Source organism: Gobio gobio (genome assembly GCF_949357685.1).
Source record: "Gobio gobio genome assembly, chromosome: 8".
Classification (NCBI taxonomy): Eukaryota; Metazoa; Chordata; class Actinopteri; order Cypriniformes; family Gobionidae; genus Gobio; species Gobio gobio.
The window spans coordinates 12918043-12939167 of NC_137114.1; the positions used below are offsets into that span (position 1 = coordinate 12918043).

Genomic DNA, 21125 nt, shown 5'->3' on the forward strand with positions numbered 1-21125 from the left:
TAATTCACGATGGTTAGAAAATCTGTCCGAAGCGGCGCCGACAGCAGGTCGGCTGGCTTATTCTGTGCATCTCAAGGCAAGCCAGCAATAGCCATCATTTCCCCACCTCGGTTAACTATGGACCCGATATAGCCCGGCTATGAGTAAACCACTTCTAGCCAAAATAACCTTGAATTTGGTCAGTTTTGCCAAAATAACTTGCGAGATGTATGATATTCCATCATGTAAGCAAAGTCAACAATGATTACAATGTGTTTGGTTTCATTTCTTTGACATGTTCATGATCTAGATGACTAGACTATTCTTGGGCTTTGGTTAGACGTCTATCACATTTTCACTGACCGCCCAAATGTTGCCTTGTTTTAGCCTAGACATCAGGGCTGTGTTTGGACGGCTATTAGACGACTTTTAAACGCAAAATTGCTTGCTGGGTCTGAGGATGACTTTGTTCCACGATTGGCTGGATTCGCCAATGACCATAATCATGTGTGTTTCGTGTTTATTCAGACGCCTTCTCAGCTAACAGGGAACATTCTTAGAAACTTTGGTCAATGTTCTGGCAAGGTTCTCTTGAAGTTATGAACAAACGTTCTTCCAGTAACGTTAATACGTTTGTTCAACGTTATCTGGACTTTAATAATGCTCTCAAAACATTATCACAAAAACATTATTTATACATTGTTTCAGTTGGATGTTTAAATTTTTTTTTTAAACTTTACTAGTTTCCAAACTAGTTTGAAAAACGAACAAATGGGATGCTCTCTTAACATTCGACTATCCCAGAAAAAATAGACAGAACGCTGGCTCATTATTGGCTAGATCCTCCATCAGCATCACACGCATGTGTCTTGATGCTCACGTGAACAGCGTCGGCCAATAATGAGCCGGCGTTCTGGCGTAGAACCTGGAAGCACTGCACTATATTTACTACGTGAACAGCGTAGGAGAATAATGTTGAAGAGAAGAGATTGTCGCTTCATAACATTAAGGTTGATCCACTGGAGTCACATGGACTATATCATGGTCTTGACTACCTTTCTGTGCCTTGAAAGTGTTAAAACAATTAAATTGCTGCCTATGGAGGGGTCAGAGACCTCTCAAATTTCATCAGAAATATCTTAACTTGTGTTGTGAAGATGAACAAAGGTCTTACGGGTTTGGCACGACATGAGGGGGAGGAATTAATGACAGCATTTTCATTTTTGGGTGAACTAACCCTTTAAGCTTTAACCCTTTAATTGGAACGCAAAACAATATTAGAACATACTTTTGTTAGCTTTTATTTGCATAGTATAGCCTTATGTTGAACTTAATTCTTGTACATTATTGCTGTAAATAACAATCTGTTAAATCCAAACACCTCGAATCTAAAGTGATGAAATGTGGCAGTTGCTAATTGTTGTAGCTTCTTGATATACAGCGCTTATTAGAATGAATTAAAAAGCAGTTGTGTTTGTCATCTGGTAATGCACTAATAAGGCTAGAAATGCACTGGGTGTGTAACGTAGTGTGTAGGTTAAATGAATTTGATAATTGTTCATTACTTGTGGAATTAAGAGATGCCAGTCAGTAGCCTTTAGCTGCAGCTCCAGAGATCCGACCTGACACTCTGGTTGATAAATATTATCTTGCTGTACTTGGCTAAGTGACTTGCCATAATAGATTTCGAAGTTTTTGAATATGGAAGTGCTTAGATTGAAATTGCCTGACTAACAGCCTTGTTCGTGCCATCAGCTGGGCAAATTCAGACATTAAAGTCAGCAGCGCTTTCGTTCTCCGATCTCAGCCTGCTGCCAAGTCGGCTCTTAACGAGCCGCTCACGTTCGCTCGTTTAAAACATGACAACGGGAATCAGAGGCGCACCGCAGGGCCACACTCGGCGTGCTTTACCCTTCGCCGACATCAGAGAGCCGATCTGTCTGCACATATCACAGGCGAGCAGACGGCAGGCATTTTCTCGTCTGTCATGTCCTGCTTAATATTCATGAAAGCAAATTGGGAGACAGTCATTTGGCAAGTGCTGCAAGTGCTAAAGCCTGTGGGGGTTGTAGGAGAGAAGTGCATACTCACAGTGGCAAAAACCCTGTCCTGCTCACCCCTACCTTGTCCTCCGTCCACGACGCCCGTCCCCAGCCGCTCCCTTCGGCACCTTGTCTCGTCCCATCTCCCCCCTCTGCCCCACAAACCCCAAGCCCCCCAGGCGGTGTGCTGAGTGCAGCCTTAATTACCCCAGGCCTCTGACAGAGCCTGTCATTGTGAAGCAGATATCCCGCGATCCTGTCCCTGCGCACCAGACCTGGCACAACCAGTAGGACGGGAACAAAGCTCAACATCGGCTCAGACAGAAACTATTCCTATCTGTGCAGTTTTAAACATAGAGCATAGCATGCGTGTTGAGCGCTCAATGTTCCGTCTCCCTGGACTGTAGACATGATACATGCCATTTGAGATATTCATAGTTTTCATGTGGCATCACACCCGTATAGGAACGCCCACCCGGGGGGCAAAACAAGGGTTTCCTCATCTGCCGGCCTAATGTGCTAAGACAGTATTTACCTTGCTGATGATGCACACGGTCCCACTTTATATTAGGTGGCCTTAACTGTACTTGCGTCAAAAAATAAATACAATGTACTTATTGTGTTCATATTGTATTGCAAAACCCTTTTACTGATATTGAGGTGGGATACGGGTAGAGTTGGGGACAGGTGTGGTGTTATGGGTAAGTTTAAGAGTAGGGTTAGGTGTAAGGGAAGTGTCAACAGTGTAATTATACACTACAGAAATTAATTTTTAAAATGTAAAAACATGTATGTACACAATAAGTGCATTGTATCAAATTATTAATTTAAATGTAAATACATTTAACCTAATATAAAGTGGGCCCATGCACACTATATACAGCCCAGAATATAAATTGCATGTTAAGCATTTTCCCTTAGAATACCACTATAAATAAAATGCTTAATGTGGCTTAATGGATTAAGGGTGTGTTCACACTTGGCAGTTTTGGTGCGATTGCTCTGTTAGTGCGGTTCATTTGAATACGTGTGAACGCTGCCATCTGAACCCTGGTGCGCAGCAAACAAGCAGACCGAGACAGCTAAAAAGATGGGTCTTGGTCAGCCTCCAAACGAACCAAAGACATCTAAACAAACTAAAAACAGGACGTGATGTCACAAGATGCGACTCCAAAAAGGACAGAATGCTCACTCATACCTGGTTTTTCTCATCACAGTTGCGATGTTGCCCATCCCAGTTCGGTACAGGCATCAGAACCGCGTCTCCTCGCAGCAGATGTTCATTTGTGTGTGTGACGGAGGGATTCCTGATGCTGTTTTGATTCCTTTACACATTTGATAAGCTCTTCACAAGCTCTCAGCTGGTCAAAATGCCATCATATGTACACACAAAGAGCTTATATCCCAGCACACAGCATTGTTTTGGTTGTTCGATAAGTTGTCACAAAATATAAAATATATTTTGTATCTTTAGGTTCAGTGTTAAAAATGACCTTTTCACTAACAAACCAGTGCTGCGTTCCAGTTGGTTTTTTATTATGCCCTGGCTTCACTCGCTAACTTCGCTCGGTCTCATTCACTCGGATGTGCGCCATTGCTTACGTTGTACACTCAAAAAAAAAAAGGTTTTATATGGCACCAAAAATGTTTCTTGGCTCATAATCATAGTTGAACCTTTTTTAGTGCTATATAGCACCAATTTTGGTGCTTCAGTGGTTCTTCAGCGGTTCTTAAGAGGTGCTATATAGCACCTTAGTCAAAGAACTGCGGAAGAACCTCTGAAGAACCGCAAAATTGGTGCTATATAGCACTAAAAAAGGTTCAACTATAATTACGAGCCAAGAACCATTTTTGGTGCCATATAGAACCTTTTTTTTTTAGAGTGTATGAGTGCCCACTACTGGTGGAACCTTTGCTATGGGCTGAACTGGAACGTCCTAAGCCACTTGGAATCCACTTTGAGTTGATTTATTATTTATTTTTTTCCTTTATGAAATTGTTTAATGCAGAATTCGATATGTATATAGGTGTGTTTGGGTTGTTCTAAATGTTTTTTTAAATAATGAATATATCATAGAGTTGTTTGTGGTAGGGTAAATTAAACGCAATATGCGGTGACGTCACATTCGTGTGTTGCATTGTGGTATATGAAGCTGCCTGAAGTGTACACATGAAATATCATCAAAATCGAGGGAGCGAGGGTCTGTCCATATAAACTTCCCTCGTCCACTTCACGGAGTGGAACGCACTTCAAAATGGTGGCAGGGATTCCCCCGAGGGGAAGTGCATCGGGAAGATCGCAAATGTCTAAAAGTGGAGTGGACTAAATATATCATTGTATCACGAGTGTGAACACACCGTAAGACCAAACCTGTTCCCGGAGATCTACCTTCCTGCAGATCCAACCCTGATCCAACACACCTGCCTGTAATTATCAAGTGCTGATGTTAAGCGATTTCCCATAGAAAACCATTATAAAGAAAATGCTTAATGTGCAGTTTAGCAAGTAACGTTCATATTCTGGGCTCATCTGCTTGCCTGTTTATAGAATGCATCATCAATAAGGTGTATATTGAATTTTTTTTTATTAATATAAATACTGTATATTACTGGGCACTTTAAATATGTTTAACATTAGGCATTTTAGAATGTCTTTTATTGATTGAAATACTGTAGCAGATGCTGTATATGGCTCACAAATGCCCAAAACTTGCTGTTTGTTCACACACACAACTTATATATAAACTATATATTTATATACTTATATATACTTTTGAGAGGTGATCTAAATATTTATGGCTTGAAACAGATGTACATTTGACAGGCCTGCGCTGCAAGTTCTATGGATGTTTTGCCCTCCATGTCTTCACACCAGGAAAACTAGAAAGTAAATCAAAATCACAAAACTTGAAGGTCTTTGTTAATGGCTAGTTGGAATGGTACCAGACAGTCATAGATGTGTTGGTTTATTTGTGGTGGTAGTGTCTGCCTCATCAGCATTGATCGCACCATTGCTCAGATCAAATGCATCAGTGGCCCTGAAAGCTGTTTGGGATGGCTGATTAGGCAGTTGAAGATGATAAATGCTTTTGTGTGTGATTGACTAGTCACCCCAAATTTAAGTCAGAGGCTAGTGTTCTGCCTGTTGTGTTTTTAAATAAATGAATAATTGTTCTTTTGTCCATTTGATGCTTTAATGATTTGTATTTCTTCTATGGCCAAAGTAAGCTCCAAAAGTAGGGGAGAGCGGGGTTAGTTGTAACACACAGGGTTTAAAAGTTTCCACACATGCCAGGATGACGAAACTTTGTGTATTTACTAGTGGCCATATCAACATTATTTAGAGAAAAAAATGCGCCTACATTTAAAAATCTTTGGAAGATATTACTGAACATTTATTTAACCATAGCAAAAGTAAATTTCTTACTTGAGTTTATTTTATTTATTTTTATTTTATCTCTGTTTTTTGTGTTTATTTAAAATAAGACAAATCTGATATTATTGTAGTCTTATATCTGTTATTTAAGAGTTGAGATCGTTCTTTAATGCTTATCTAACCAGCAGAAAACACGAGCTGGGTGGGGCATGTTCTAACACTGCGTTACAATGAGCCCCTATTAGAACTGTGCTATTATATTCTATGCTTTTATGAATTCTTTTGAGAAACCATGAGAGAAGGTGAATAATAACTGAGAGTCAATGTTCTGAAATTATTAATTATTATTATGGTTTTAGCTATGCTGTATAACTGTGTTTTGCTGTGTTCGTTGTCGAAATCAAAAATGTGTCTATTTGTAATGATTACAAAATGCCATTATTCTATATTTTAAAAAAGAAATAATAATTGTATTTTATTGACAAAATATTTTAGGTTGTCTTGTAATATTTTTTATTATACCAGATAACATTTTAAGCTGTCATTTGGTCATGTTACAGTGTACCCCACCTATGGGGCATGTTGTCACATTTCACTTCCATTCCTTAGGGGTAAAACAAGAAAAAAGTATACACTGTATTGATGAAACAAAACCACATAATTATACTAGACGTGTGAAATTAATGTGGGAAAAAATAAATACTCTGAACCCCAAGTAGATTTACGCAAACTGAGAAAGTCAAAAAGCGTTAGGCGGTGCCCCGCTCTCCCCTAATTCATTTTTTTTTTTTGGTTTTGTAAAGTTACTCACATGTTTGCCAGTAACTTTAAGTAGCTAAGATTGTTAGAGCCATCTATAAATATCATTATCTGATGTTAGAATTTTTAATATGAGAGAGAGAGAGAGAGAGAGAGAGAGAGAGAGAGAGAGAGAGAGAGAGAGAGAGAGAGAGGGAATAAATCTTGCTAATGCTAAATATAAGAGAGAGAGAGTCATTTACGATGAACCAATTCACTTGTTACTCAAAAAAACGACACTTTTTTAAAATCAGGTGTTACGTTATCTGAGGTGAGTGAGCAATTTAAATGAAGTTGCCTACTAGAAAACAACTCTCTTTGCAACTCTCACTATCTTGAATGCTTAGTTTTTAGTTTATAAACATGTGATGAGTATGCAGGAATTTACCACTAGAAACTACTGTCAAATATTGCACTATATAAGGGTAAGCTATAGTTTTTTTGATGCTGTTGGTGACACAATGGCCACATGTTTTATTTTATTTTATTCCCTATGCAGAAAAACATCTTATTATAAAATATAATAAAAACTATTATTAGCTTTTAAAAACTGTACAAAATAATATTCATACAAAATTATTCAGTGCTGGAAATATATGGCCAGTGACTTTTCTTCACCCACCATCTCTCTTACCGTTTAGCAAAATGTATCTTTTTTCAGCTTAGTGACTTCTAAAAATCAGATTGAATTAACATTACATTAAATGTTTAAAGGCACCCATATCTCTAAACCTTAACCCTCTAAATAATTAGTTGGTTTGAATAAAGTAAACTTAAATAATAATAAAAAAAATAAAATGAACTTGTATTAGTATTTAGAACCTTTTTTTCTTTTGAGTTCAGAAAACTGACACATTTGAAGTAATCTGAATTGTTTCATTGTTTTGACTTTTATGAACTTGTTTCTTTTAAATTTGACAAACTTAAATTTAACTCAAACTGGGCTGGGACTTCTATGTCCCAGCATGCTTTGCCATGACACTCGAAAATTTAAGTAAATGCTTAAATGAAGTTGTGTTATATAATGTTTTTTTTTTTGTGCAAGATTAATGCTTAATGTAGTTTCTAAAATAAAATATTTTGATGTAACTGATTACCTCAATTCTTTTTGAGCTTTGCCAACTGTTTGCACAGTGTTTTTTCATGTTTGCAACCTGGCGGCTGACGTAAAAAACTGAGACACGGTTTGACAGACACGGCTTAGATTAAGATAGGAGTAGATCTTAGCTAAATTAGGAAATTTAAGTGCTTTTATAAACATGTCTTAGAAACGTGCCTCACAAAACAATGGCACTGACATATTTCAAGTTGCTTTCAGTTAAAGTCCCCCTGTGGTGAAAATCAAGTTTTTAATGTTGTTTATATGTCTATGTGGTGTTTTTAATATGATTTAAGACAAACCATGTGCTCATGTTCACCAAGATCTTCATGTCTTTCTTTCTTCAGTCGAAAAGAAAATACGTTTTTCGAGGAAACATTCCAGGATTTTTCTCCACACCATTGACTTCCATGACAACCAAAATGTTGAAGGTCCAAGTCAATGCAGTTTCAAAGCGCGTTGAAGGGCTTCAGAGGCTCTGCGTGATCCCAGACGAGGAAAAGGGTCTTATCTTGCGAAACCATCTGTCATTTTAAAAATAAATACATAATTGAATATACTTTTTAACCTAAATTGCTCTTCTTGCGCTGCTCTGCAATGTGCCAGTGTTTCCACAATCCCGTCGGAAAGGTCACACTAGACGTAGGAGTAAGTACCGCCCCAAGCGAACGTCGGAGGACTAATACAAACGCCCTTTACCATAAAACGTCCGACATCGTTGTTTTACCTTTTTTTTGCTAAAGGGCGTTTGTATTGGTCTTCGCATGTGCCCTTTGTAAACACGATGGCGGTACTTCAGCCGACGTCTACCCTGACGTTTCCGTCGTGATTGCACAATCACTGGCGAGCAGCTGAGCAGTGCAAGATGAGTAATTTAGGTTAAAAAGTATATACTTTTTTATAAATGGCCGATCGTTTCACTAGATAAGACGCTTTTCCATGTCCGGGATCGCGCACGGCCTCTGAAGCCCTTCCTTTGAAACTGCATTGATTTGGACCTTCAACATTTTGGTTGCCATTGAAGTCTATTATATGGAGAAAAATCCTGGAATGTTTTCCTCAAAAAACGTAATTTCTTTTCAACTGAAGAAAGAAAGACATGAACATCTTGGATGAGATGGGGGTGAGTAAAATATCAGGAAATTTTAATTTTGAAGTGAACTAAGTGAACTGCAGCGAACCAAAGACAGTCTCAAAAATGCGGTTTGAAATCGCTGGTGTTTCTGACGTCACAAACTACCTCGTAACCAATCACGTCAACATGTGATCATCAACGAGTGGATCTCTGAGCTGGTGCGAGTGAGTGGAGGCGGGGCTAATTTGCCTATTCATTTGGACCTTAAAACAGCTCAAACATGCATTTTAGTCTGGGACTAGACTTAAGTCTTGTCTGTGAAACTGGGCATGTGAGTGTGGACATTTCCTTTCGCAAATTTTAGTAGATTTATGGTTTTATGGCAACTTCAGGGAATTTGGATTTAAACAACGAGTGGATATTCTCTTTGACGCCTCCAGATTCTGACGGGCAGTCTTTGCCTTTGGCTTAAAGCTCATCTCCTGGTGCCCTCAAAGCCAACGCTTTTTAGCATGCTGTCAGTATGGCAAAAAGCTCTTAGATTCCTCAATTTCTAAATCTTCTTCATCCCTTCATCAATATACATTCAGTTGTTTTGTTCCTCAATCAGTCAGAGGTTTAGTTGAGTGAATAATTCAATGACTCGTCCGAAAATCGAAAATCAGACAGTACCTCGAAACCTGTCTTTACAAAATCAATAAATATTTGAACATCTCAATTTGATTATGCATGTGTGTAGGCACAAATCCGCAGCTGATTACAGCATGTGAGGGGAAAACCATGCAAACTGTGTGCGTGTTTCTGAAATGCCCTACTAAAGTCACCTTGGCTTGTTGTTAGCCACTTTCCATCAGGTTCAGCCCATGCCTCAGGTGACACGACATTAAAGGCCTACAGGCAAAGCCAGGCCAGTGCATTAGAGTCAGCTGCCATCCCAATCACTCTCCCAGCCCAAATAAAAGAATGGGTAGATGTATTTGATGTACAGACCTTCACGTGAGAGAGCAGTTTAATATTGAATAGAGTGCAGTTTTTCTTCTAAAGCTGTACCCAAAGAGAGAAAAACCTTGGTTAATTATGAATGCACACAATGCATTATTAAACAGTGTCACTTTTTCGTCTTTATGGTTCATCTCATGAAAAATTAGGACAATTATGAATTTTTCCTCTGGGTTTGTATGTATCCTTTCAAAAAAGGATTTGATGTGACTTCTGCTTTATTTGTATAGAAAAAACTAAGCTTTAAGACGGCTACCTTTTCGGAGCAAACTCAAACTGAGATGTTGTGTATTAAAATAATATTTAATTTGTTTGAACCATATAGGGCAGTGGTTTTCAATCAGATCATCACAGAGGTCTCGATGCCAGGCCTGTGGACCCACCGCTCTGCACATTTTGTATGTCTCCCTTATGGCGAGTTCACACTGCATGATTTTACCCCCGATTTTCACTCGCTAACAGGTTTTTGCGAACTTGCGAAATGCCCGAAATCATAATCAAATCGGTGCTCGCTCACACGAGTGACAATCACGCAGTGTGAATGATCAAAGACGCGATCTGAGAGAATCGCCGATGAGTCACTGACGCCCGTGAAATATTTGGCATGCTAAATATCTGGACCTGTCGGCCATTCAAAATCCTGCTGTGTTAAATGTTTTCTGACTGAAAATTACATGGGCAATTGCCTACAGCCAATAAGAGTAAGATACAGGGCAGTGGGCGGTTTGAGGAGTTATAGACCAGAATATCAGTATTTTAATAGATATATTTACAATTATATCAAACAGAAACAAAGCACAAACATTTGCTTGACCAGCCGCAACAGCAGCACATTGCAAAATTATTTATTTACCTCCAACTCTCTTTGCAGAACACAATTCTTGCTCCCTGTGTCTCCCCAACCATTTCCTTCTCCATAAACTTGTTTTCTTTTTTTACCTTTTTGCTGCAAATCAGCGCAGAGACAATTTGGACTTCTGCAGGCTATCATTTTTAATAACAATCCCAGTCTTGTGCGAAAAGTCCGGTCTGACGCACACGTGTGTTTGGTTGTGAACAAGCCGGCCGCACTCGGGGTGTAGTCGTCACTGAAGCACATACTGACTTTTTTATGGATTTTCGAGAGGAGATTGGAGCTTTAGCTTTAATTTCAATTGTTTATTTCACACCGACATAATGAATTGTTATGCATCTGCGATTGTGGGCGGGCTTTTGATATTGTGGCTCTACTTCCTGCTCTCTACTGCGCAGACTCCGGTCTCAAGGTCACTTGGGACCGGAGTCAGCGCCATATTCGGACCTTCACTTTTCTTCAGGGGAAGAGAATGAAGTTGCGTCGTCCATACTTTTTTACGGTCTATGGTTGGGAAGCATAGTTTGTGGACCAGACTAGTTGTCAGCGATCCTATTGTGAAGTCATGCAGTGTGAGACCCCCCTGTCGCCGATTCATCGTGCAGTGTGCACACAGCAGCAACTGAATGCTACCCTAGATAGTCGTGCAGTGTGGAAATAATGATCTGACAAGTTAAAAAATCGTGTGAACTTGGTATTACAGTGCAGTGGGTCCCCAGGACATCGAGACCCCTGCAGTGATCTGAAACCACCCCTGGAACCTGATTTAAACCGGAATGTGATCTAAACCAAACGAGATTTAGGGGGACCACACCTGAAAATGCGAGACGCAAGTGTTTTATAAAAGATGAACTTATCCCAGATAGCAACATAGTCTTGGCCCAGATCTGGCCCACATCTGGTACATGTGGAATCCGACACTATGTTTCCGAGACTCTGCAAAAGACGCGAGCGCAATGGTTAAAGACGTCCATCTGTTTTACATTACCTAAGGAGGTCCACAAAATTAAAACAATAAGAAAAATCTTTTAAAAAACATGTCAAGTTCTGGTGTACTCCTTGTAAGGGAAAAACATGCCAAGAAAATGACTTGGTTGTATTCGTGATGGTTTCATATGAGTTTTTGAAACTTTTATACCATTTTCAAGAAACATTTCAGGTGTAACCTTCAAGTAAAAAGTAATTGTCACGCCTGCCAAACGGAGTGCCTATGATAGCCACCAGAGGTCTTCGTTATCGCATTATGAACTACATTTCCCATGACTCACTGCCTGGACTTGTCATCTGCTGATAGCTTCCACCTGTGTATCATTATCTTGTTTATGTTCTCCTATGTAAGCCCTGTGTGTTCAGTCATTCTTTGCAAAGTCGTGCTGCATGTTAGTGTTACGCTGCATTTCGGGACGCTATCTCAGGTTTCCTTGTCATGGTCTTGTTCTTCTGCCTGTCTCCCTGGATTACCCTGTTTGCCCATGCCTTGGACCTTTTATTATTATCCTTTTTGTGTACCCTGTCTGTGGATTTGACCTTTTTTTACATGCTATATAGATTACGATTATTGATTACACTCAATAAACCTTGCGTTTGGATCTCTAGGCGGCGTCCGAAATCACATACTCTCTTGAGTAGGTACTTATTTTGAAAAAAAAATGACTACATGACCATTAAAAAAGTATGTTCTATATGAATGTGTGTTGTATGATTTTAATATGGACGTACTACATTCACCATGTTGTCATTATCATCACTGGTGACCTACCAGCGTCAGTTGCATCGCTTCACTGTCATTCACAAATCCTCTCCCGGGGCCTTATGGGATAGTAAAGTGTCCGTCGTATGCGCACTTCAGAATCTCGGCTGAAGAAGCAGGTCATCCGGGGACTCGCCTACTCCCCTTTGAGTACATACTAGGACATACTACTTTTGACACATACTGTTTTTCGCCAAGTATGCAATTTCGGATGCAGCCGTAGTCAAATCTCATTTTCTTTAATTTTTGTATTTATTTTTTAAACAAAGATTGTGAATATTAATTCATACTTATTATTATTATTATATCATGGGAAGGTTACAACCTGAACTAGCCTTGCCTTTTCGAGACAAGGTTGCATGATTAGCCTTTATTTGGCTGCATGTGAAAGCACATACTTAGTATAGTAGATGAAAACAGTATGTGACAAGAGTAGCATGTCCGAATTCACAGTGCTAATAAAAGAGTAGGTGAAAAGATTCTGATTTGATTCTGAAGTGTGCATACGATGGATACTTTACTATCCCATGAGGCCACGGAAGAGGATTTACGAATAACAGTGAAGCGACACAACTGACTCTAGTAGGTGAACAACATGACAACATGGCGAATGTAGTACGTCCAGATTACATTATAGAACTTTTTTAGCAGCCATGAAGTAATTACTCAATCAAAATAAGTACGTACTCCAGAGAGTATGCGATTTTGCACGTGAAATCCTTGCACCGCATGACTTTCAAGCATTATTAAACAGTGAAGCTGTTGGAAAAGAAACTGTCGACTGTCCAACCTTTAAGGTATCCCAGATTTGTAAAGGAAACACTGGTTACTCTCTACAGTCTGAATATCTTAATTAGGATTTATTAATTTGTAGTGGACACACATGGAGTTTAAATTTGTTTTACATCAGCGGGTCTTTATTTCAGTGCCGGAAGCCACACTTAAAGAAAGCTTGTCAATTAACCGACATACCCACATGAATTCATCAAGAGCAAGTTGATTAGCGCAGAATGTGTTGAATCACTTAGGTAGCAAAAAGTCCTCTTGGAATGAAGATCAACAATGATTGCTTTGGTTTACAACAAATTCTTATTGCATAAAGGCCAGAATGTTTTCACGCTCTTTAATATCGGAACAAACGCTCCGCCAAGCCTCTCACTGGCAAAACAAGACATTTTAACAGATGGTTGCTTCAGCGTGCCACTTGATGAATGATACCATATGCTTCAGATTGCCACAGTAAAGATTATCACCATTACGAGCGCTTGTTCGCGGGTTTCGTTTGTTTGCTTGTCTGTGTTTGCTCATCAAGCGTGCCAACAACTGGAGTGTAATATCTGAGCATGTGGGCGCACATGTGTTTATGAATACACGTCTTCTTCTGTGCGCACCTTCTGCTGTGTGAGTGAAACCCGCTGATCCTCAGAAAAAGGTTGAAACTGCTGCAATTTGAAACCTTGTTAGAAATTTATGAAGTGCTAAAATGTTTCGTCCCGAGGGAAAACACTGCCAGCTGTCACTGGTGAGCCATTTACTGCCAAACGGAGATTGGCGCTCAGATAGGGCCTGTGGCACAGCGTTGAAGAGACTTTCATCCAGACACGAGCAAGATTTAGCAATTAGCAGGAAGTCATCCATCTTGAACTTTTCTTTGGCTCTGATTAGCTTCATGATGCAATGTCAGATTTTCTTTTCGGTGTCTTAGTGTTTAATCTTTAATACTCGCGTATATTTATATATGTTGCTACTGTATGCATTTGTACTCATGTCACATATATCTACTACAATATTACATCGATATTTGCTGCCAGTTCAATAGGTATTGTGATTTTTTTATTTTATTTTTGGTGACACTTTATAAAAAAGGTTTCATTAGTTAACCATATTAGTTAGCATGACCTAATAATGAACAATACTTCGACAGCATTTATTAATCTTATTCAATGTTATCTTCAACAATTACCAATACATTTTTAACATCAAAAGTTGTATTTGTTAGCATTAGTTAATGCACTGTGAATTAAAATGAACAAGCAATGAACGACTGTATTTTTATTTAATAACATTAACAAAGATTAATAAATACAGTAACAAATGTATTGCTCATTGTAAGTTCATGTTAATTAATACATAAACTAATGTTAACAAATGAGACCTTATTGTAAAGTGTTTCCATATTTTTAGACATTTTGGCTATACAGTACGTTTGTTGATTTCTTAAGTAATTCTGTTTAAAAAATAATTATAAAAAAGTACTGTTTATAATAATAATTATTATTATTATAAATTAAAATTATATGTAGCGAAGTATTTTTTAATATATTAATTGTATCAATCATTTTATCATCATTTTATTAGCATTTGTAGCAGAATCTTTTTTTTTATCCCACCCTAAACATATTTTCATTTCATTTATTTATGTTTAAAATATAATGTTTTTATACCATCGCTTCGCAGGAATGCTCCTAATAAAATAAATTCCCCTAAAACATGTTATTCTGTGATTGTTTAATAATCCGTTTGAATTGTGCAATCTTCTATCAAGCTGTGATTATTTAAATCAGTTTTTAAAGTAGTTAAAGTAGTTTAGATCCAGTGTTGGGGAAAGTTACTTTTAAAAGTAATGCATCACAATATTGAATTACTCCCTTAAAAAGTAACTAACTGCGTTACTTAGTTACTTTTTACTGTAAGAAAAATAATGCGTTACGTTACTTTTGTGTTACTTTTTCTCACCTGGGCTGGGCTTGTTTGTTTTTACAAAAAAGTTCTATTTTTGGGCAAATGTAAAGATCCTTCCACTGTCCACACCAAAACTGAAACAATAAGCTCTAACAAACCTTCCAGCTGTGCTGCCGTTCTGGATAATGGAAGAATAGGACGCAGAAGAAAAGAAAGTTTAACACTTACTTCACCAATGAAAACAAAAAATCTAAAGTCATTTTTGCTTATGGTTTAACTGAATCATCAAAGTTCAGCAGCAAGCACATTGGTCATTTTATTCATTTTGAGGAATATTGAATCTGTTTTTGTGCAAGTGAGATGAGTAAATGCTCACATTTAGTCTAGAACTACAATAACCATCATGTCACTTGTAATGCGTTACTCCCCAACTCTGTTTATGCAACCCAATCTCACGGCAATTCGTACATATTGTAAGAGGTGGCTAATTCGAACGAATTTGACGAGTTGGTCAATTCGTATGATTTCGTACGAATGACCTAACCTCAAACCCCGCCCCTAAACCTGCCCATCACTGCAGTATAGACAAATCATACAAATTGATACGAGTGAGGTCGTATGAATTCGTACGAATTAGCCACTTCGTACAAATACGTACCAATTGGTTGTGAGATAGCATTGGTTTATCTCTGTATAACTACTGTATACTTGTATAACTAAACTCTAGTAAAGTACTGTAAATATTTTCCAAACATTTTTTTACTCACCCAACAGTCTTATTGATTATTAAAGGAAAGAGGAAATAAGTACTGGGAATGGGAAATGTTGCAAGTCAGATTCAAACTGGCTGTGCCTATATAAGCTCTGTTTACGTAAATGTTTGTGCTACTATTGAAAGTTTAAAGGGTTAGTTCACCCAAAATGAAAATGCTGTCATTAATTACTCAATGTCGTGCCAAACCTGCAAGACCTTCGCTCATCTTCAGAACACAAATGAAGATATTTTTGATGAAATCTGAGAGTTCTCTGACCCCTCCATAGACAGCAATTTAATCAACACTTTCAAGGTCCAGAAAGTTAGTAAAGACATCGATAAAATAAAAGTATTCTCATCGCTTCATAACATTAAGGTTGATCCACTGGAGTCACATGGACTATTTTAATGTCTTTACTAACTTTCTGGGCCTTGAAAGTGTTGATTAAATTGCTGTCTATGGAGGGGTCAGAGAGCTCTCAGATTTCATCAGAAAAATCTTCATTTGTGTTGTGAAGATGAACAAAGGTCTTACGGGTTTGGCACGACATGAGGGGGAGGAATTAATGACAGCATTTTAATTTTTAGGAAAACTAACCCTTTAAACTTGTAAAGAGCCACCTGGCCACAGCCATTTTTTAACTTGACTTGCTTATAATTGTCTCTACATATTAAGCTGGGACAGAATATATTTATCACATTGAAAACAAAAAGACACGCTTTGACACAACATTGATGTGTTCCTTTATCCAAATTACTGTTCTCTCTCACTAACTCTTGTCTTGTCTTTTCCTTGACAGTTTTCGGTGAAGATCTACGTTCCAGCTTATATTTTGTCAATGCATCTCTGCAAGAGGTAGTGTTCTCCAGCACCACAGGGGCACTGGTGCCGTGTCCTGCCGCGGCCGTGCCCCCCGCCACGCTGCGCTGGTACCTCGCCACCGGGGAGGAGATCTACGATGTCCCAGGCATCCGCCATGTGCACCCCAATGGCACGCTGCAGATCTACGGCTTCCTGCCGTCCAGCTTTAGTAACCTAATCAATGACAATACGTACTACTGCACAGCGGAAAACCCATCAGGAAAGATCAGGAGCCAAGATCTACACATTAAGGCCGGTCAGTCAGCTCAACAGAGTAAAAATCATAATGAAAGAACATGAAACCCAGTGAGAAATGCACACAAATGTCTTTTTTATTAGTATAATAGCTTTATTATTATCATTAATGTAGCTCTTTCTTAATAAAAAAGCTAACAAAAATAATAAGCAAATACGAAATACCCTTTGAGTTTTTGAAATCTCCTATGGTTCAGCATTGTTTAAAAGTGCTCATAGAGCTATGCATCTCTGACAGTTCTAAGATAGACAGTTGAAAAACACTGAAATATTAATGAATTTTTGCTCAGGTCAGTCATGTGTGGAGAAGACAATGCTGGAATTTGGGTCATTTATTTTTTGTACATTTCAGCCAACTGAATCAACCACACTCTTAGAAAAACGTCTCAGTGGGGTTCTATATGGGACCCTATAGGGTTCTCCATTCAATTTTAGAGAACCCATCATGCCAGTTAAGTTCTAAGGAGAACCTTTATTTCATAGCGTCCTTGTTACATAATTATGTTACATGTACTTACATAGTAAATTAGGCATAATTACATGCAACTAACCCTCAGCCACACCCCAATCCTAACCCTATAGTAAGTATGTTGTTAATATTACTCAGTACTTAAATATATATTTACACTCTAACAATGACACCTTAAAATAAAGTGTAACCCTTTATTTTAAGGTCCTTGTTACAATGTAAAGGTCCTTGCACACTGAGTCTGAAATTTTTGTGCGTTAAAAAATAAATACGACCTCATGTTGTGTCAAACACGTTTACACACCGCCTCCGAAACTTTTGTCCGTCATAAAAAAATCGGATCGGGTTCGATTTTCTGCATTTTTCACATCCATAGCAAGCATTTTGAAGAGGGGTTTTGACAATTGAGAGCCACCGGATGACGAAAACAATTTCAGACTCGTTGTGCAAATACCTTTATTATACATTTAAGTTCTGAGTAATATTAACTAACTATGTGTAATTACTATAGGGTTAGGGTTAGGTTTGTTGTAGGGTTAGTTGCATGTAATTATGCATGATTTTAGTTATTACTATAGTAACTACATGTAACACATGTAACAAGGACACTGTAAAATTAAGTGTTACCAAATGTCTTTAATTATTGTATAATACTTTCATGTTCAATGGGTTATTTTAATTTGTTCTTGTGGTTGAAAAAAATGTGTGTACAAATTGTTTTATTCATACAATTAAAAATAAATAAATTGAAAAACATGTAATTAATTGAAATTAAAAGCCATGCATTTGTGTGAGAAAAATATCCATATTTAAAACTTTATAAACTCAAACCAACAGACGGCCGTACGCATCGATTCGCGGTGAAAGAGTGACCTCTGATCCGATGCGTGGCGTATTGATGAACGCAGAAGCGCAGAGGATAGAGCAAAACAAAACACCGGTCAAGAATTTTTTTAAGAGAAATACCAGAGGATTTCGATATAAGCGAAGAGCTTGTTGCCCAGCCCTATTTGTTAGTAGCGCGAGAGGCGTCAAAGCTTGCGCTACTCCTACATCGCGTCAGGGGTTACTCTTTTGGCGCAAGTCGACTTGTGTAGGCCGTCTGCCGGAAGCTAGTTATTTTAGTTTATAAAGTTTTAAACATGGATATTTTTTGTACAACAACCCATCGATTCACTTCAGAAGGCCTTTATTAACCCCCTGGAGCCATGTGGAGCACGTTTACTATGGATAGATGCACTTTTTAGGACTTCAAAATCAGGACCGCCATTATCTGTCATTATAAAGCTTGGAAAAGCCAGGGCATTTTTTAATATAACTCTGAATGTTTTTGTCTGAAAGATGAAATTCATATACAACTAGGATGACTTGAGGGCAAGTAAATCATGGGCTAATTTTTATTTTTGGGTGAACTAACCTTTTAATGTCAAGTTTAGTCTTACAATAGGGCTGTACGATTAATCGAAAAATAAACGAAACCGACATTCAGAACCTCTAACCGACGTATTTTTCCCATGTCGGTTATTTAGGTTTTCACGTGACTCCGCCCCGTCAGTCACATCAAGTGCAGTTTGCAGGTACACAGAGAGATGCAAGAGCAGTTATCTGTGTTTATAGATGCCCAGAATCACTATAGTAACTGCATGTTTTACACAGTTTATATACCGGTCAGTTAATTGCTGTTCTTATAGCCTACAGGCTGACACACACACACACGCAAGCCCCGAAGCCGCTTTCACTTTCGTGCTCATAAAGTTTGTCAAGTATGCGTTTAAAGGCTTGCCAGTTTCAACATTTAAAGCGATTGTGCACTATTCAAAAACAACAATACGGAAAACTTCTCCGTTCAGTGCTCAGCTTTTTTCAGTGACACAGAGCCGAGCCGTGTTGCGTCTCTGAAAACGTGCGCGCCCTGAAGGCAGATCTCTCACCTGCGTCCTCACAAAGCTTGTCATTTGTATGTGTTTTAAGCCCTGCCAGTTTGAACATTAAAGCGAGTTTCAACCATCAGATGTGTATTATGTTGAACTAATGCCTGATATATTGTGACAAACGAACACTCAGATCTAGCTTGCACATACCGTGAAGATCGCGCGCAGAGGAGTGCAGAAACGCAGTGTAACACTGTCCTGTGACTAAAGTAAAGTCACTAAAGTAGCTCAGAAACTCAACGTTATAGGCATACATTTTAATACCTTTGCAAGTACAAACCACAGCTTAATAATGAATAGAGATGGTATGACTAATTCACACACAATCACTCTCTCATTGATGCATTCAGATAAATGTAATGTAGGCCTACTGTGTTAATTTATCTGTATCTGATGTACAACAAACAGAAATCTGCCCCATAGACAATAACTGCTGAAAGTGAACTGTTTCCTTTTTTAAAATTTTAAATGTCCTTTTTGTGATTTTAAAATCACAAAGAAATGCACCTTTTCATTAGAAAAAAAAAAATCCACCTTTTAATAGTAGAAAATATTTACAGTACAAACCTTATCAGTGAACTAATTACTCAAAAACCTTATGAGGGCAAAAAAAAGAAAGAAAAGCAAAATAATCGTTCATTAATCGTAATCGAGGTCAAATGTTCAATTAATCGAGGTTTTTATTTTTGGTCAAATCGTTACAGCCCTATCTTACAACCAGGCTCAGGTGCTTCTACATCAGTGATCATTTCCCTCTGATTTTAGGGATAACTTATGGGTAGAGTTGGGTTCAGGGGTAGGGATATTGTTAGGATTATATTTTCGGACAGGAATGTTGTTCCAGGATCAACAAAATATGTTGACCCAGGAACGTGTCTAACTCAGAAAAATCAGGACGTGCATATTCTCTGAGTTCATACTTTCAGGTAGTATTTTGAAATTGTAAGAACAGCATTGAGTAAAATCGCTGTTTTCTCCACACCGCAGTATTCCGGGAGCCGTACACAGTGCGGGTGGCCGATCAGAGAGTCATGCGAGGGAATACGGCCGTCTTCAAGTGCATTATCCCGGCCTCAGTAGAGGAGTACGTCAGTGTTGTATCATGGGAGAAAGACACAGTCTCACTTGTCTCAGGTAGGGCTGATCTCTCACATTGCTTTTGATAAACTTGCAAGACTTTTGAAATGCAGTGATTTAATCACTGAATCAATATCACTGCCTTTCTTTTGCATACTTTAAAAAAAAAAAAAAACTGCTGTACGCTCTCTCTAGAATAAATGCTGTGTCTCAATCTCCCAATGTTGAAACAAAATGGGTCGCTTAGCATTTTAATATTGATCTGTCTCATGTTTTTTGAAATAGTTGAGTGCTTCACTTTACGGTTGATGTTTGTTTCAACCCTTCGATTGACTGGTACCCTCTTGCTGGATTTGTCACGAATGGGAGCATTTAGGAAAGTTCAAGTGTGGTTTGTGGCTTTAGAAATGTAAAATCTTCTGTAAAGTTGATCAAGTACATTCACAAGTCATTTGGAAAGATACACCTCTTAAAGAATCTGGCCATGAACATCTTGTACAAGAGCCTTTATTGAGCATTGAAAAATCCATCCTCTCACCAATCAATGTACATCACCACTTATGACTAGCTGACGACATTTCCATGGTAACAGTCTGGTAGTAATTGGCCAGTGTGGTTGGGGAAATATGGAATACTATGCATGATATTCCTCATACCTTTGTGAATGGTTCAGCAATTACATGGTGAGTCTCATTTATAAGGATGGATAACTGTTCTGTTTGATGTGGACGCAGCACATGCCAATATCAAACCGTGTGCAAAATGTCAGAAGCATTAGACCTATCCAACGCTCATCCCTCGCTAAATATTTAATGATGAAAGACCTCAGACGTGAGGCTGAAAGCTCTCTGGCATGTGAGGCTGAAGAATTGTTTACTCTTGCAGAGAAATGGGCTTTGTGACATATACAATGAGATGTTTATGCTGCCGTGTGTCTGCGCTTCATTCCTTTTTTCCCCCCATCAACCAAGTTTTGTGAATAATTGTTGTTGTTGATGTGGTCAGCCGAAAGGAAATCGAGTAGTATGCTTGTTGGTTAGTTTAGGCAAATTTGGGACATGTATTTCATAGAATGAGAACAACAAGAAACAAATGTACAGCCCATAATCAATCCAGCTGTGATC

At 38.4% G+C, this 21125-nt stretch overlaps 1 protein-coding gene across 1 annotated transcript in view; it reads left to right on the top strand.

Annotated features, from left to right (window-relative positions):
• dscamb (Down syndrome cell adhesion molecule b) overlaps positions 1-21125 on the top strand; it is a 230029-nt gene that overhangs the window by 12735 nt on the left and 196169 nt on the right. The window contains exons 2-3 of the mRNA XM_079824407.1: positions 16208-16525; positions 19912-20058. Coding sequence (XP_079680533.1) covers positions 16208-16525; positions 19912-20058 — 465 coding nt within the window. The remainder of the gene's footprint in view (positions 1-16207; positions 16526-19911; positions 20059-21125) is intronic.